Below are 19,224 nucleotides of genomic sequence, written 5' to 3' on the forward strand. Positions count from 1 at the left end.
ACAGAAATCACTTGAACAGCAATAATCATTGAGTCTGAGTTGCCCCACTTACTATTTTATATGCTAATAAATCAATAGTTACTAAAATATATTATGTAAGTATTTCCTTACCCATTACTTTATGACTTACATCTCTTTACCAAGAGGAAAAGAAATTCAAAAGCAAACCCCTACTTAAAATCTTAAAAAAGGAGGAGCAAATAGGAAACAATTAACTTTCAGTATTCCTCCTCTCCTCCACCCTGACCTGTCTTTCTTCACCTGGCCAAATGAGTACCTGGATGTGCTACATATACTTGCACCATCTCTGACGAAACAATACTGTTTGCACACATCCTTTCTTCATTAAAAATACAGATGTGTAAATAAAGGACTGATGTCATTTTAATTTTATTTGCTGTTAATTAACTGATTCTTTTCTATTAAGGCTAGAGTCCTGTGTAAAGCTGGATAAAATGGGGACAGGAGATGTCACTCCCATTTCCAGGTCACTCTTCATGTTGCTGAGTGGTGAAATGCAGAACTCTGACACCTGACAAAAGGAGATGGTGTATCTGGATCAATCACTATCTCATGTATGACATTAAAAATTTCCCTTTCATTTTTAAATATGATTTGAGGTCGTAGCTGTGAAAATAAAGGCTGGTAGGGGCAGTGTGAAACAGGCCTTGCTCCTGCATCCCCACCCTCCTTTGTCAATACAATGTAATCTCATTGTGCACCAGCCTTGCCATTCCAGTTCTGAGCTCTTCCTCAGACAGCATGGTGATATTATTTATATGAACAAGTCCACACTTGGCTCTCAGCTGTCAACATTCTTTATTTTAAGACTTCACTGGGTCTTTATTAACACTGAGTGCTTCAGGCTGAACTTTAAACAAACAGCAGGATTTAGAGGTTTTCAAAGACATCTTAATTTTATCTAATCTTGCAAGAGATATTTCTATTACAACTCTGCATTTTAAAGACTCACACACTGCGTAGCAGTAGCACACACTACAGCTTTCCAAGAGCTATGCTGCAATTTTCTGAATTCCATGGAATCAATGTTTGAATGTATTTATGAACATTTTCATCAACCATTTCAACAACAGACAAGTGAGCTTTAAGACCTACCAAAGGGGCACAAATTCAGAGACAAAACCAGAAAATAGTACATTGTTTCAGTTTCACTTGCAAAGGGAATCTAACCATATCTTGCTTTGCAAAGCGTCTCTCACAACCTGCAACATATTAGACTTTCATTAGACACAGACTGAGCATTCTCTGAATGTGACTTTGAAGCATGGGAAATATTTGGGTGTTTTTAACAGCTTACAACAGCCAGTTGCTTGTATTTGCTATGTAAGCCCTGGGCTGGAGAGGCAGCGAGCACCTCCTGCAGCATTTTCTGCTGCCAGTGCCTCAGACAGGGGCTAAATTAAGGATTGAGCCCTTAGCCTACTCTGAAAGCACTCTCCCTCCAACAAATGGCACCTGTCTTTTGGTAAGCCCTGGAGACACAACAACACTGAGAGAAATGAAACATGAATAACGCAAGAAAGATGTTTGGTTTTTAATTTGCTTTCCCAGCAACATTCTGAAACACACACCAAGTACTGGGAAAATTCACATAAGCATTCACATTACTTCTGCAAAGGCAGGATATGTTACACTGCAAAATGCTTCAGACGCCATCTCAAACAGCTGTATGTTCTAGGCTTATGTATGTGGCATTTCCTGCCACTGCAGTCCTTCCTCTTTTGACTCTAGACAACTAGTTTGGTGAGAGAAGAGCTGCAAGACGCTGGGTTCTCAGACCACAAGTACTTCCCTGTTCTACTCACCCTTCTTCCCCAACAAACGTGACATAGAGTTTATTTCTCTGCAGGTCTTTTCTTGAGTAGCCCATAATCTGGTTAAAGGCATCTTCTAGCAAGTGATCTCTCCTGATGATTAATCTGAAGGAAGAAATTATTTTGAAACAGCAATTTGTGAACATGAACCACATTTGGAAACAACTATTTAACACTGCAGGATAGTAACAGGGTGATTTCAGAGATATCTGTTTCTGCTGGATAATTTTATCCAGATCTGGAAGCTCCTGTCAGTTTATCTCCTCCAATGCTCCCGTTTAGGTTTCAATAAAATGTCCCTTGTACAAAGAAGAGTAGTTTTGTTTTGTCTGCCTTGCTTCTTCCTTAAATTAAAGTCTTAAGGGGAAAGGTCCTGAAGCTGGCATTTTCATTAAGTCTGAAATCCTTTTGTAAAGCTGGGCCCCTAAGTGAGTTTTACTGTGAGCAGGAATCTAATATTTTCCCTAAAAATCACTCTCTTAACACAGGAAAAGATAAAACCATGGAAAATCATAGTATGGCAAACCCAGAAACACACATCCCTACATTATCCTTGAAAGTGTGATGGTACAAAAAGTCCAGAAGGAATGGCAATTATTTGTACAAAAGCCCACGGAAGCATCACATGTACCTTCCACAATGTACCTTCTGAAAGAAAAATTGTGAAAATGAGAAAGTGTCATAAAGATCTAAAGTAAGAGGTGAAAGAATCCTCCTTACTGACACATTTTATCCTCTGCCAAAAAAAAAAGAATATGTTTAGTTAGTTTCCTGAAACTTCACTTGCTTTATTATTCAAATACTGCCATCTGTGTGTGTGAAGCCACCCCAGCCTCCTGCAAAGGCCCTGCAGAGCTCAGTCACTGCACTGAGCCATCCTGAAGACATGCAAGGGGAGAGCCCAGGAACTGAGCAGGTACCTGGGCAACAAGAGGACCCAGGCAGCAGTGGAGCTGTGCTGGACCCTGCTCTGAACAGGTCAGCACTGCTGCTTGAGAAAGCAACCCAGAGAAAACTTCCACTCACGTGTCAAACTACAGCTTAAAAATCTACACTGTGATAGCAAATAGGTCAGGGAAGAAAAAAAGGTGTAAGAAATGGGACAGATACTATAGGGAGTGAATGCTCCCCACCAGTTATTTGCCCAAGCACTCAGACAAAGCTTTCATATATAAGGCTTTTACTGTTCATAGTTTCATTATATGATATAGGCAGACACTGCTCAACCTTTGCTTCTTAAGACTTGTCTAAACAATACCATTTTAATCTCATTTCAGTTTTGCAAAACTTGTAACAAGCTCACATGAATGAACTCTGAGCTTAGCAAAGATTTCTGCAGAATAAGGGAAGTGACTGGCTGAAGGAAATAAAAAAATAAAAACAACAAACCAAAAAACAAAACCAAATAGAAAACCCCCTTTTTATAATAGAGGAAATTATTAAATCATGTTCTAGTGCCTCATGGCTATGAGTCTGATAACTGGCACAAGACTTGGTAATTTACAAAATTTTGAAAGTATCTTGTGAGGAAAATCCTTATATGTAACAGCACATAATCACATGATAGCAAATAAATGAAGGAGGGAAGACTTCACTCCAAGCACTCCAGCATTCAGAGTGCTAAAATAAAAATATTAGCAGTTTTTAAAGGCAATCCTTAGAATTTAGTAACATTTAATGTAAGAATCCCCTTTACTGAAGAGGACTATGCTATCAGGACAGGCAATGATGTACAAAAGATAGTCCTATCTAATTTTTTTTAGTGGAAAAAGATATGAGAAAATATCACTGTTTCTATCATAGCCGTTGCTATAATGGAAGAATTCAGATGTCTCCTGTTCTGCAGGCCTCTTCCCAAAGCTCTTTTTGGCACCGTATTGGTAATACTGTCTGTACAAAAACATAGTTGGAGGAAGCACAGAGGTGCTCAGAACTTGCTGTATCCTCTGCTGTGAATCACATGCTGGCATTAAGTCTTTTATTACAGGTTTTGTATTCCCAGAAATGCCTGGGTAACCGTAACATCTGCATTCCTTCTAATGGGAAGAAGCCTGCAGATGTGCGAGGCAAGGCAAGCTGCCCAAAGAGAAATCCAGTTTCATGAGTTGCTTCAACATACTTCAATTTCCCTGGGCCTTGTCCATATCCTTTAGTCTCCAACTTCCTGTAGAAGTTCCTCAGCTTGGCTTCAAAATCTCTTTTGTAGGGAGCTGGAGCTCGGGCATTGGCACGCTGAGTACCTGCAGGGAGCAAGGAGCATAGAATGAGCTGCAGTGACATGAACTGATGGATGTCCCATCTGCTACTGGAAAGACTCCTTAATAGCAAAAGGTATGCATGGTATGTGTTTGGTTTAGTCACCTTTATAAAGGGTAAAAGCTGCATATCTTCAAATCTGCTCTGCATCCAAGACTTTTTGGTTGCTCACTTCCAATAGTATTATCTTTCAAAAGTAAATCTTAAAAGAGCAAATCCAGGTCAATGCAAAAGATGGATTAAAAAACCAGCACAAGCAACTAGAAAGACTTTACTTTTTGTTTTTCAAGTACACTTCATGTCTAACCTTTATAATAGTTCATATGATAAATGTTATGTTCTGTTCTGGTTTTGCTATTATCAGGAAAACAACAACTCAGAAATGAAGCCTAAACAGACTGGACTCTGCATTACCCCTGTTGACTACACCAGGAAGAAGGAGGAAAACATTTGGAAATTCCTTAATTTTTTGGAAATGCCAGAATTTTTTCTGTGGAGAAGTAACACGGAAGAAATATATAGAAAGAATGGAAAGACTACCAGTTTTAAGTTTGTGGAACTTTTAATCTGTGGCTGCAGAAACATGCAAGAATTTAATTTTAAAAAACTATTTCTGAGGGCTAATTTCTTAAAAGCAAGGAAAGGTGAGATCTGCGCACCAAAAAAATAGCATACCCTACAACTGCATGAATAAGTCCAGTATATACAAATTAGGTGTTTAGTCTGATTTACTCTGAAAATGGCCATCATTAGGACTTCCTCTGCCTCCCTGGATAAATTATTTTCACTGATTTAATTGTAAAGCAGGGTGCCAAAGAGGTAGTTAAGCTCCTTCCCTGCATGGCTGTGTAGACATCCCACCCAAAAAATTCAGAGGATGTTTAAAATTTTTCATGCCCTAAAGTACATGTAAGTTGCCAACTACTTCTCTAGAACTAGTGGTCACCTGAAAGCACAAATGAACAGTTTAGCAGCACTTTTCTGCAGAATTCTCTTTTCTCAGTTCCTCGTGCAAGTTTATTTTGGCTCCATGCAGGACACAAAGCCAATACAGAACACTGATTGCTGCTGTGGGGCAGGCATGGCAAGGTTTCAGGTAAGAGAAGAGAGGAGGTGCATCCATTCAGCCTGTGGGCACAGCCAGGGGAAGGAGGGCAGCCACAAAGCCCTTGGGTCTGACAGAAAGGCGACAGCACATCCTGCGGAAGTGGGTGCTGGAGGAGCTGCAGAGTCTATCTCTGCAGAGATCAGAGAGCTCACCAACACTGAACTCCATTTAGCAGGTCTTTAAAAGACCTGTCTGACCAGAAACACACTTGGCACCTGTTCCAGGCTTGAAGTGAAGTGTGGGAGGAATAGTAAATATCATGGAATCTGCAGGGCTCCAAAAGGAACATGAAGGATCCCTCTGGAAAAACAGATCATGGTCATTGATTCATCTATAGTGGTTTTCCTCTTTTATTGACAGCACCAAGAGCTTCCAAAGGTACACTCAGCTGAAATGTCCTGAAAACTTAGAGAAACTATAAACAGCTTTTTAACTATTGGCCTTTTCCCTCTATTGTTTGTTTTGCTTTGGGTCGGTATGTACAAAAATGCAATCACCAGAAAAAGGCAACAAAAATATACTTTAATGTTAACCCCTGAAGGAAGCTAGATTTTTTTTGAAGTGTACCACAAAGCATGAATCTGATAACACATGACTTCATGGTTCAGAAATCAGCATCATAATATTCTGTCAGCACATGACAAGTCCTCACTGCAAATCAGATGCATATGCCAAGAAATTCCTGGGCAATTATAGTTATTACTTCCACCTTGGGAACAAAAGATGTTAATGGAAGACCTAAAAACTACCAGAGATGTGATAATCATACTTGATTTTCAAAGAGGTTATATTCTAAAGCAGATATAAAGAGTAACTTCATGACTATTCATCTTTCCCAAAAGAGAAAGTACAAGTGATTGTGATGATCTGAACAATGGATCCTTAACATCCCACCCTTGTGCAGTGCAGCATAGCCGGCTTAGCTTATGAGAAAACACAGAGCCTCCATAAAAACATGGGCTATTTACAATTTCTCATCAAAAAAGTCATTTGTACACCAACACAAACATGCATGCTTGCAGACTGACAGGGAGATTCAATGGTCTCTCTATATTCTTCTATGAGCCAGAAGAGAGATTACAATTTTAGGGAGAATGACACTAAAACCAACACTGTTCATTCTCTACTATCTGCTGCTACTGTAAGTAAATAAGAATATCACATGTTAAAGACTGAATGTATTTTGAAATTACTTCGTGGGAATGAAGCCATACCCAGCATGCTTTGGTGCATGTACCAGTGATTAAGAAATCTTAACTCTGGAAGACTAAACTGGTTTTATTTATAAAAGACTGCCAGGTTTGCAGTTGGATGTAAGATACTTATATGCAGATTTCATTCCATCATTTATTTCATTACTCCCTTCTTTTCAATAAAGGGAAACAGTTATATCTAAATCTTATACATACTGAAAGTATTAATAAATGTGAATATTGTATTTCATTGCTTCACAGAATGCCATAAGATCATTAATGTCTCCAGTACTTTCTCCAGAGAGATCTCACAGAGGTCCTTTGTCCAGCAGCAGGAAAAGCTACCACATGTTTATGAATGCATTTCATCTGGTTCCATGAAAAGGCAAAGCTTTTTATTACTGCGGACTGAGAAATGCCCATGAAAATCACAGTGCTTTTTCTGATAAAAACTTCTTGTTGTCTGGAACTACCTAGAGATGCTTACACCCAAATGTTCTCTATTTATCTACACTCTTGTTATCGAATTTGTAGAAATCACTTTAAGCCACTTCCAAATTGTTTATCTATTATCTTGAGGAAACTAAGCATAGCAACATCTATCAAGATGGTCTTCAAATAAAACTTGTAATACTTGCAATAATTTAGTTCTGATGTGCAACTTAGAATCTGAAATATCAGTTTCATTCCATTCTGATATGAATATTCAGAGAGCTGCAGTATAAAATTGTCCCTCATTGCCCCATAGCCCCATTACATTGCCATTTTAATGTACAGTTATTAGATCCATGCTTTTAATTCTCCAGGCATCAGGATGCTGGCACAAGCAGTAACATTAGTAAGAAACAAGTCTGCATGTTTTTTTACAAGTCAGAACAAAAATCACAGCCCCTGAAGTTACAATACACCCAGCAAAGCATCATGTGAGCCCAAGGCAAAGGTTCAAGTCTGACAGTCAAATGCAATTGTTGACTTTGCTCAAAAATAGTTCTAGATCTTTGTCTTATCAGGGTTGAGAAGGGGTCTCATGAAGCCCCTGCAGCAGCTTTGCCTGAGCAGCTCACCTGGAGAGTTCTGAGGCGAGGACACGGGCGAGCCTCTCGGGGACTGGCAATAACTAGGATGAAGTAAGGCATGTGGCGGCACATATGACATGATTTCCTCCTCAAACAAGCTGGCAAAAACGAGCAAAGAAAAAAGAACATGTTTATTTGAATAAATGGAAGGTGTCACTTTCTAGGGATAAATCTCTAGTTATTTACCTGCTTTCTTTGGTATTCACTTACCTATTTCCACTCTGCACACTTAGAACACTACAAAATATTTTACTGCCATTTCCTCAAGCAGATTTTAAAAGTACAGCAAAGCAGTAACTGCTATATGGGTATTTGTTCTCAAGGCTAAAATACAGTTAATCAGCCTTAAAAATTCATGGGCCTTCCTCTTTTTTTTTTTTTTTTTTTAATGTTCTCATTACAAAGGGGTCAATAACCTTATTCAGAAAACATTCTAAGCCTCCAGGATTAAGAATCACATCTGAACTTGTTAAGTGTATTGACTGGTAAGCTTGTTAGCATAACATTTTACATTTAATAACACTCTTGCTAAACCAGGTATCACACCATGCCTGTTCAAGCTGAGTTTCTTCATGCTTTGTCTATTATCGATACACAACTTTTTAGGTGAAAAAAACTAAAACATTCTGCAGCCTAATTACTGCATCTGTGTGTGTGTTTATGTATGCATATATATATTAAAATCTCAGTCTTTTCCCAAATTTGACACAAGCAAATCCAAAAAGGGACAGAATATCTAATATCAGAATGGATCTGGTATCAAAAAGTATTCTGAATGTGAAACATGAGACAAATAAACTGCTGTGATAATACATAAAAATTATTTTCAAAAATTGAGCTATAGAAAGAACTGCAAGCCAATCTTATACTCTCCAACGCAATGAGAACAATGTTCAAATACAATGTGTTTCCTACTAAATCTGTTCACCAAACAAATATCTAGACTTTTTTTAAATTGATTTTTTTTTAACGGGTCCTTTTTTATAGTTCTTTTTACAGTCATGGCCATGTCATGCTTCCCTCCAAGTTATATATAAAAATCTTTAAAGTTTTTAAAGAAATAATATTTACATTTCAAAAAGGCCCAAACATAAAATGAGGGTTTTTTTAATAGCTGTAGTAATTTGGAGATTTAGGGACCAGAAAGAATTATCATTATGCAACCTGGCCTCAAAATACAACTACTAATATAAATTCTATTTCACTAGATTCAATTTTAAAGATACCCACGAATTTCTTGATGCACTTTTACAGTGGATGAGAGCACAGCATCAAGACGGGTGCAAAATTTTGCCTGATTTTCAGAGTTAATAGCTTAAATGAAAACTAATAAACAACCAGCTTCCCATTTCTTGAAGTCTGTAAGAATATTGCCTATATTAAAGGGGACAATGCTTGACAGCAAATTGAAGAGGCAAGCAAGACATTAACTAATAAAAACACCTCTCAAGTATGTGCCTTTACAAACAGGCACTTCTCAAAGCACAGAACTAAACAAATGCATACTAAAAGTAGCACAAGGCACATTGTTGAATAAAGGTCAGAGATGCATCACCTTTGTAAGCATCAGGGCTGGATGCAACAGGACAAACCATGGGTATGGGCAAACCCATAAAAATGACAAGCACAGTGCTCTTGCACTTGCCTTTCATATTCCACCTTCCTGTGAAAAGTGTGACCTTCAACTACCATCTAGAACTGAACACGAGGAAAATAAAACCCGAGCCTTGAGCTGCAGCTCTGCCAGCTGCAAATCCAAGGAGTGAAGGGGAAATGCTGGGGTGACACCATCAGCACACACTGCTCCCTGGCAGCTCCTCAGCAGCTGCCACAGCATGTTCCACACGTGCACAGGCAGCTGCAGTGCCTACCTGAGCAACATGACAAGGTCTGCATCACTGGATAAACGCACCAGCCCAGGTGTTCCCTCTGTCCGGATGAACTGGATCTTCTCCCTGGAGAAGCAAAAATGGACTCAAAATACCTTCTGCAAATAAGGCATCAATGTGTACCACAGCAACAAGAAAAAGTACAGAGTATATCAGAAATGTCTGGGTTATGCTTTTCCCTACTTTTTTTTCCCCTGCCACAGCAAGTCCAGGTGAGCAGTAAAACATTACAACCAAAAAGATAATTTGTTCTAAGGAAGGATGCTCCCGTTGCCCTCACCTTTTCAATGCTCATGCTCTTGGCAGGTAGTTCAGTCACCCAAAGTAAAAAAACCAAAAACAAACAAAAAAAGAGAAAAATCAATCCCTCAAATGCATGCACAAGTCCAAGTCTGAACTCAGAGTAGGAGGCTGAAACCTGTAAGAGGACATTCCTACTGCAAAAGTGAACTCTTTAAAGAGGCATTGTCTCTTCTGAATATCTGTACAAATGTAAGCCATACATTACAATGCATACTTGTGATTTTAAAGCCAGTGTTTTCATACCACACTGCATTTAAGATCTCTTCCAGTAAAAATACTGTTTTATTTCCCCCTTCTATTTCATCTAAGCACACACCCTTTCTCCTAGACCCAGTTTGGTCACTCTTGTGGAATCTATGCATCCTAAGTTCTGAGCATGGTAACACACAAAATTTTAGGATCTGTATTGAATAGAATTCATTGGATTCCTATTCTTTTTCTCTGCAGAGCCTTTCCCTTCATTCTGAAATATGAGTACATCCTCATCTTTTTTCTTTATCAGTAGGATAGTACAGTAGAGATAAATTCTAATTTGGCTTTACACTTCTGGAGGAAAAGAAAACAAGAACCAAACTCATGCAGTAAAACTTGCCCCAAATCTAAAGGAGAAAACCCCCAAACACACAGAAAAGTAAAGACTTTTGTATAAGAACACCAGCTCAGCTCAGAGGTCTATCTCCCCCATGTCCTATTACCAACAGTAAAAGGAGGTCAAAAACACTCCATGCAATTGGCAGAGCAGGGACATCTGGACATTTCCAGAGGCCATTTCACATTACCCCAGTGCCCAAACAGCAAGGCTGGAGGAAATAAATGCTGGATTATAAAATATATCTTAGCATTCGCATGGCAGCAACGCCAGAAACCAGAAGGACATTTTCTGGGTTCACTAATATATGCAGCCTTCCAAATAAATGCAATCCATTACTTCCTGGGGTTTCTAGTGAGAGTTGTGATTTCAGTGATATATTTTTAATGTATATGCCTTTTACCTTCTGTTAAGATATAAATTATATTTAATGTATAACAGGTAGCTTTGCCTGAAGCCTTTTACATTATCTTGCAGCCTCTCAGTTTTACCTGCAGTAGCTTGGAAGAAGATTTATCCTGGCAACATGCCTAACAAAGACATGGTAAGTTTAATGATCTTACTGTACTGTGAAACCTCTGAACAACAATTTTCTACATGTAGTACACTTTCATTTTATATTTTAATAGACTCTCAACTTATCTCTTCTTTCTTTAAGGGAACGAGAAATTATTTTAGACAGAAAATGTCAGAGATCTTTTCAAATTATCTCTCTTGTCCTCTTCCACTGGCCAAATACTGATTTTCCTCCTCACCTATGTAATAATTACAGTAATATTAATAATAATAGTACTTAATACAATTGTCATTGCACTTCAACTGCACTAAGGTCGTCAAAGGAAGAGATTACTGGCAGTTGTACAAATCACTATACAAAAAAAAAAAATTACACACAGAATTCATGCTGAAGGATTTCAGTTAGGTCTGAATTTATCAAGTGTTATATCAATGTCCATGGAGTTGCTTAGCATCACAATGTCAAACAGACATGGATTCCAACAATTTGCTCAATCTGGGTCTTAAAAGACTAAGCAGGAAAAACAAAACTGGGATCTTCATAAAAATGAAAATGTTACTGAAGCATCACCTTTAGAAGGATATAGGAGACATATAAGGGGAGACAATTTACCTTGATCAAATTACTAACTTCAAGTACTAAAATTAGAACAGAACCATTCAGCTTAACAGAACGACTTTTCTGACCAATCCCATCCAATGTAAAATAAAACTATGTTCATTAAAATCCCCAAGCACTCTGCTGAAGCAAGTCAGTTAAGGCATGTATCTTCAGTCTCCTTCCAAAGTAAATGTACAGAAGGACATACAATCTCAAGCAAATGAAGATGTACAGAAAACAGTATTGTATCCTCTGGTCTTCCATTTTTAATCTGAAATCCATCTTTTCTTGAGAAAGTCTGAGTTTGTGAGAAATTATGAATCTGTAATCAGGAAGCAAGCTTCTACTAGAGGCAGAAATGGGGAATACCAACAAGACTTGTAAGCAATTTGAACTCTAATTTGTTAAAAAAACCCCATAACACACAAGAAGAAAATTACACTGATTGCTATCAGACTAAAGGAAATCGAGCAACGTGGGAAAAAGGATATGAAGCAATAAAACTATGAGCAACCAGAAATTGTTTGTACACTACTGCCCAGCAGATTTCAACCCAAGCCTGGTGGGACAAACTTGCCTCTAGTGATATGGATACAACTGTTCAGACATGCTGAGAACTGTAGATTTCTCCTGTATTTTCTAGAGAGCTTGTATTCTGCTAGTGTTCTGTTTTGGTTTTGGCAGTTAGGATTTCTTTAGAAGGCAAGCCACATATTTAACACAGAAGTCACATCACAAAACTTGTTATACTACACATGGGGAAACTGCAGAACAGGGCAGCTTGTTGATGTTTGGGAACTTGCAGGACACAGAGAAAAAGGGATCAATAAGTAACACAGAACAGGAAAAAAAAATGAGTATCAGTTCTGGCTGCCATGCCAGCCAGTGTGGGTAGGATTCTGGAACACAGCACTTCACAGGAAAGACTGCCAACAATCTAACCAGCATCTTTTAAATTTAGTGTCCAAGGAAGAATAGATAGTCATTTCAGTTCTGGTCACTACTATCCAAGTTGCTGGTGTTTCCATTTTCAAGTCTAAACATATGAGGGAGTTATAAAAACCACAGGACAAAGGTCATCCTTCCTCAGATCTTGTTGCACTGTGCAAAAATCTATAGATATTCCATTTTGTAAATTTTGGAGACATGAAAAATTCTGATTGATGTGAGATTACCTCCAGATGTCATGAGGTCAGCACAGCCTTTCTGTAAATGTGCTTTGCAAAGATAAGGACAAACCAAAATGTCATTCTGCCTCATGCTCCCAGCTGTACACATACCCAAATGAATGGGCACATTTGCTGTGCCATCCAGCTGTCTTGGCACATTAGGAAGACATCAGCAAATCTCTTATGCCAGTCGTTCAATTTTCTTGTAGGTACCTTTGTTCTCCTCAACCTTGTTACAGGCTGTTACACAGAAATACAGTAAACAGCTATTTCCCATGGCTTTATGAATATGTTTGAATGCACCAGAACAATCTGTTATGTTCCACTGTTAATTAATAAAAGTAGCTAATTGTAATTAGCATTTTTACTGAAATGGGAATAGCAAACTTCACTAATGTTCTTACCTGAGTGAATGATTCCTGGTAAGATCTGGTTGACGCTCTTGTAGAATTTCAAAGATATTGGGCTGCCGCAAAAACGCAACTATCTTGTCATTGTAAGCTGAAAACATTTACAAAAATATCATGCTGAAACAAGGAGATCCCAAAACAAAGGATGCCATTCCTTCTGATTATGTTTAACAATAACAACATACTTCACCTTCACAGTTTTAGTTTTAGAAGTATTAGGTTAATACTTTTGTACATAAGGCTACCAATTCTATTGCCTTTTAAGGAAAATGCTTCTTGATTATGAGCCAAATCTCATTGTGACATATCCTTTCCACTGCTAACAGCTATAATTCTGTTAGCAATTTCTATTATATTTTAGTACTCACATTCTTAGCTAAGGTCAAAACAGAATATTTATTGTTAGAATAAAATTGCAGGGACCTTGGTTTTCACTGCACTGAAATCTATTTTCAAACATTAAGCAGCCATTGGAAACACCCTTATCAAATCCTCATTAATAGCTGAGCCTGAGAAGCATGCACACCATGTCCATGGCAAGGGGGAGGATTTAAATGGGCAGAGGTTTTCAAGTAAACATGCCACAGTACAAAGAGCCAGTTACAGTTAATCAGATTAATTTATCTTGATTTAGCACAATGTGACAGCTGTTAGATTTAATAAGCTAAATTCTGTACGTGGTGACACAGGAGTCAGTAACTGTGTGTATGTAACTGAGAACAGAAGCTAAGCTAATGACTAATTCCAAGCTGATTAACACTTTCTGTAATCCTGCCAAAATAGATGCTCAGAAGTTGTGGGGAAAAAAAAAAAGTTAAAAATTACTGAAAATAAATGGAGTTCAATTAGGCCCCAATCTGACTCCCTGGCTTCAGTCCATCCTGTGAGCACATAGAGTGTGTGAGCTAGGGAGGTAAAACACATCAGTTTTTTGATTCTGCACACTTCCAGCTCTGGAGGCTCCCACTGAACAGTGAGAAAAGGCTGATGGACAGAAGGATCCTAACAAATGGTGACTTCTGCCCATCCCAAGCAACTGGAAACCCCAGCAGTGCCCACTGCCATGACCCCTCAGTGATGGAGAACTGCTCTGAGTGGATGCATGCTAACATACCCACTGGAACCACATCCTGGTACTGAGCTCTGCTGACTGTGTTAAATGTGCTGGATGGTCTTGGCAAAACTGGGGGTCCTGAATGACGTGAGTCCTCTCCAACCTGAAAACGTGACAGTAACCACAGTGAGTGTCCCTGTGCCAGCACATGCACTCAGGTACAGAAAAGTGAGAATTTATACAGCTGAAAACCAAGCACATACGTCAAGGCTTTGCTTGATCACTACCCTTAGTAACCACTGCAGCAGGAAGCAGCTGTGCTGTTAGAACAGGTACCAGCAAAACATTATTTAGCATTCTGGGCCTATTAATAGGAAGAATCAAAACTGTTGCAAAATTTACTGCTAATTTTAAACAGTCCCATTCTGAAAAGAGACCAAAAAAATTAAAACTGGGATACATTTTTTAATTTTGTAATTTAATTTTGTCTTTTATGTCTTTACATGAAACATTCTGGAAACCAAATTCTGCTCCTTCATTAGCACTCTATTACCTCTGTGCATGAATAGAGTTTCCCTAAATTTGAAGTAGAAAAAAGTTTGTGGCTGGAGCCTCAAAGGAGAATAAAGAAGTGAGTTCACATTCAGGCAAGGCAAACAAGTCCAAAATTGGTAAAAACATGACTCCTAGAATAATTCAGAAACACTGTTCTGTTTTCCTTGTATTCACCTTCTGGGCTTAAAAAAAATTGCCTGTGAACAATTTTCAGAGTAGAATCACAATATAAAATTGTTCTTAGAGGCATTTATGTCAGGGCAACTGCTGCAGTTTACTGCATGATGAGGTTTCAGACATTTCTTGGTATTCAGTATTTTATCTCTATAAAACATTTGGTCAACCTCTTTTTCATCCTGCTGGACTTCTTTGTTTACTTCTCCATTTATCTGCCTAATGTGATTGTTAGCATTTGAACTGCACTCCCAAGCTTCAAAGATATCTGTATCTAAGTGCAAAAGATCAAATAATTGTAAAAGGTTGCTTTTAAATCCAATCTCTGAAATCAAAAAGCAGCAAAAGTCCCAAGATATCTCCCAAGAACTTTTTGCTCTCTCATAATATTCTTTCAGAAAAATGAAGAATTACTTCCTGTTAGGCAATGTGCTGGAAAAGGAATGTCATTATTATTAGCTCCAGCTTCACACTGCAGTTCAGCTTTAGCTAATAAGGCATTCCTTACACTGGTTCATGTTTGCTTTAGAGCATCTCTCTGTAAAAACTGGGTCAGTGGCTTCAAAACATTAAAGTTCATGGCAAGGTAAAGCCAAAGAAAGTATTTTGATTTTTTTTTTTTCATTAAGTACTCATCTTTTGCAATATGTGCAGTTCCTTTATGCAATAGCTTAAAAATAGGAAAAAAAAATGCAAATATGCAATATGTAATACATAAGCCTTAAAGTGCAGAGGAAGAACTGGTGTTCAGGTTCATACATAATGCAAAAATACATCATTGCATCATTAATCCTAGAATGGTAATACTGTATTGAATTGCTATGCTTGAGATTCCTCTCTAGAATTATACCTCAATTCAAGTTACAACTGCAACAATATCAAGGAAACACTTCTAAAATTGCACATAGAAACATGGTTTAGGAATTTCATGTATCTAGATGGAGTGGGAAATTCTGACAGGTAAGCAGCACTATGATATGCAATATATATATATGATAATTTCTTCTTGGATAAATTATACTTATCTTGCAGCATTGATAACTTCAGCAGCATGGATGGCACAAACACCTGTTTTAAGTGAAGAGCTATTGGATGCTGCTTAAAGAAACATAATTTGGATGCATATTGGGTATAGTCAAGAAAAAAATTATTGCTCCTCAGCTACAAATCAATCACAAGAGAAATACTTGCTTTAACCAATTCAAGATCTAAATAGATATATGAAGGCACTTCTAGCTTTCTTGCCTTATATACAACATCATCAAATTGATGGAACATGCTATTTAAAACCATTTGCAAAATATACCTGACACTGGAGGGGAGCTGACTAAAGCATGTTCACACAGGATGTGACAAGAAAGCAGCCAGCACTGTGGCACTTGCTGCAGCTCAGTGGTAGCCCTGTTAGAAAAGTGGCAGACAAGATTCATGTTTGCTCTGAAGCAGAGGTCTGGCAGACCTTTATCTGCCACAATACTGAGCTAAGAAAAGGATAAATCAGAGCAATTCTCTTGCTGTTCTGAATTGTATTGTCTTTAATTCCTGGCATGGAACAGCCCTTTCTTGAAAAGACAATTTACAGCCAACAATATGGAGGTTTTTTAATAAAGTACAAGTGATGTCCTAGTCACTGCACATACATGAGGTTACAAGTATAAGAAAGTGACAGCAACAATGCAGGGACAGTGAGTGAACAACCTAACAACAAAATAGTGTTTTCCATGTGTTTCTGATCAGAAAGTAGAGATGAAATACATATTCAAAGGCATCTAACAGTCTGATAAAGCTGTACGTGGCATGATTTTTTTTATACTTCATGGGAAAGTTGCAGAACTAGAATTACAGTCACACATGCATGTTTCCCCCTCTTATTTTGCACAGTTACGTATGAACACACTGGGCAGACACCATGGTAGACGATACACATTCTGTCAGTGAAAGACTGGATACAGAAATCAGTAATCAGATGCTCTCCTGTGGTTAAGCAGGGTTACTGCAAATTCAACACGAGAAAAACTCACGTTTGATATTTTTCCTCTGAATTCATACATACTAAAAGCAACGACAGCTAGCAGAAAGATTAACAAACCCTTACGGATGAGTGCTGCACTGCTCCAGGAGAAGCCTGCTGCTCCCCACACGGGCTGCTGTGCGAGGATGGTGGCAGCAGGGTGTCCCCAGCCGCACTCACCTCGCCTGCGCTGTGGCTGCGCTGCCGGGTCAGGTGCTGCCGGTGCACCAGCGCGCTGGTGGGCCTGCTGCTCTGCAGGGGCAGCCGCGGGTCGATGAACGTCGTGGTGCGCGAGTTGTGGTCCACAAAGAAAGCCTGCACAGCGACAACACAGTTCATCACCCATGGCTCTTTATTAACTGTGCCTGAGATTAACACCCAGGGGGATCTGTCTCATTTGATTAGGTGGGGCTGTGGAAAATCTGTTACTGCAGCTTGCGTTTCCCTTCTGCAGAAAGAGGATAACGCTTCTTCATCCCACCAAAGAGATGAGTTGTTCAATGGCTTACTTTGTTCATGTCTACAAAGTCCTTTGAAATTCTCCACTGACAAGCATCAGAAGTGGGAAGCTTTATTATGACTGTCAAGATGAGAAGACTTGAATATTTAATAAAAGTAATCCTAGTGTATTTTCCTTTTCATTCCCTTATAAGCATCTAAAAAGGTGTCATTAAGTGGCAAACCTATTACCTTTTGTTAAGTATTTAGGTTATAATTATGAACACAATTGGCTGTATATATGTCAAGTGTATGCTTGCATCCAGTGATGAACTATGATTACAGACCAACAGGCATTTTTGCCATATTCCTACTGCAACTATTTGAAGTTCACTGACCTTTTTTTCTAAACACTAAAACAAAATGCAAAGAAAACCCTAAAGCACCACCTCAAACAAAAAAAAAAAAAAAAAAACCAAAACCCTCTCAAAACCAAAAAGAAAGGTCAGCCAAGAACACAAAGATGATGGCAACAAAAAAATTTAAATTAGGCAATTGATGAGAACAACTACATATTGGCTAGTCAACCATCTGCTGAAAAGGTCACAGGAACATGTATCCTGGAAAATTAAAACCTCCTACAATTCTACCCAATTTGAACAAAAAGGTTTTCTAAGCCCTGAAATTTAAACTTTTTACAGCACCAGTGTTGCATTTGGAAACCAGCACTGTTCTATTTTAACACACTCTGTGTTTTCTGTCACAATACTGGAAACATGTGGAAGTGGCAAAAAAAAGATCTTTGTTTTGAGCAGGAGAATTACAGGAAAGTGACATCTGGTTTGAGGAATCAAAGAATCTGGACCAGCAGAGAGGTGGTCAGGGACTGCGGGAGCCATTTCTGTGTTTGGCTACCAGTGAGGTACTTTGACCACAGTTCCACAAACAGTTTATTCTTGTGGTGTCAGCAAAAGAAACATTCTCATCTTTCCCCCTCCTGACCACTTGTTTCATCCCCTGTGTCCCCTTCCTGGCTTGTGCTGGCACAAGTGTTTGTGTAGCCATGCAGTGAACCCATCAGGGGAGCTGGTCCAGGCTAAAATTACTCTCCTTTTGTCCCTCTCCCTGCTGGCTCCTCTAACCTTGGTCAGCTCACCAGGGATGAGAGGAGAGCAGAACCACTCTCCTGGCAGCAACACCAGCTTCTAGTATTCATGGAATCATTGTTTCAGACTGCATGGAGAAGTGAACCACAAAGAGAAAATGCAATTCCTCTGACTGCTGAGAAGGTACGTGGACAAACCAGTGTGTCATGTTATACAGCAACCAAATGCCATCATGGACTGCAGTGGGAAAAAATGTTCATACTTCCATTTCCCAAGGAAGGAGAAGCATATGGAGACAGACCACAGTTGCAGAATCCTCAAAGTGCTCCAGAAAAGAGCACCAAGCCTCCTACAGCCCCAACAGCAATCACTTGTACTTGTTGCTTGTGCCTACAAGGAAGGAATCCCATCCCCTGAGCAGTAAGAACCCTGTTCTGACCACCTGACATAGTTACAGATATGCAAGTAAAACTGTTCCACAGTTGTAAAGTATATTCAATAAATAAAATTTTAATTGCTACATCTGAGCAAGATTTGTTTACCTTGACAAACAATGATGCCACCCCACAGGGCAAGTATACAGATTAGAGAATACAAAACTAGTGAGAAAGAATGAATACCATTGTGAAAATTATATTTGGAGCCTGGCAGATGACTGGAAAAGACTGCTGGAATGCAGCCAGTCTTTCTGAAAATTTTGCTCCTGATTGGTAATATCTACCTACTTTACTAGCAAGTGGTTGGTTTGGGATTTTTGAAGTCCTTCTATATATTTTATCTGGTCTGTACACATTTTGTAAGATGTAAAAACACAGGTTGATTTCATTAAGTCAGCACGATATTGTAAATAATTTATTTTAAAAATCCTCATTCAATACAGAAGGTAGTACCACCTAGAGATGCACCACTCAGGTCTGAGTTAATGCAGCCCTCTAGTATTG

General features: G+C 38.7%; 1 protein-coding gene across 2 annotated transcripts in view; it reads right to left on the bottom strand.

Moving 5' to 3' along the window:
* HECW2 (HECT, C2 and WW domain containing E3 ubiquitin protein ligase 2) overlaps positions 1-19,224 on the bottom strand; it is a 96,208-nt gene that overhangs the window by 15,475 nt on the left and 61,509 nt on the right. For both annotated transcript variants that reach the window (XM_079311404.1, XM_079311405.1), the window contains exons 14-20: positions 16,920-17,054; positions 14,060-14,162; positions 12,940-13,036; positions 9,340-9,423; positions 7,457-7,566; positions 3,955-4,075; positions 1,827-1,940 (exon numbers count right to left, since the gene is read on the bottom strand). In XM_079311404.1, the coding sequence (XP_079167530.1) occupies positions 1,827-1,940; positions 3,955-4,075; positions 7,457-7,566; positions 9,340-9,423; positions 12,940-13,036; positions 14,060-14,162; positions 16,920-17,054 (764 nt within the window). The remainder of the gene's footprint in view (positions 1-1,826; positions 1,941-3,954; positions 4,076-7,456; positions 7,567-9,339; positions 9,424-12,939; positions 13,037-14,059; positions 14,163-16,919; positions 17,055-19,224) is intronic.

This window comes from Erithacus rubecula (assembly GCF_903797595.1).
Source record: "Erithacus rubecula genome assembly, chromosome: 8".
In the NCBI taxonomy this organism is placed as follows: Eukaryota; Metazoa; Chordata; class Aves; order Passeriformes; family Muscicapidae; genus Erithacus; species Erithacus rubecula.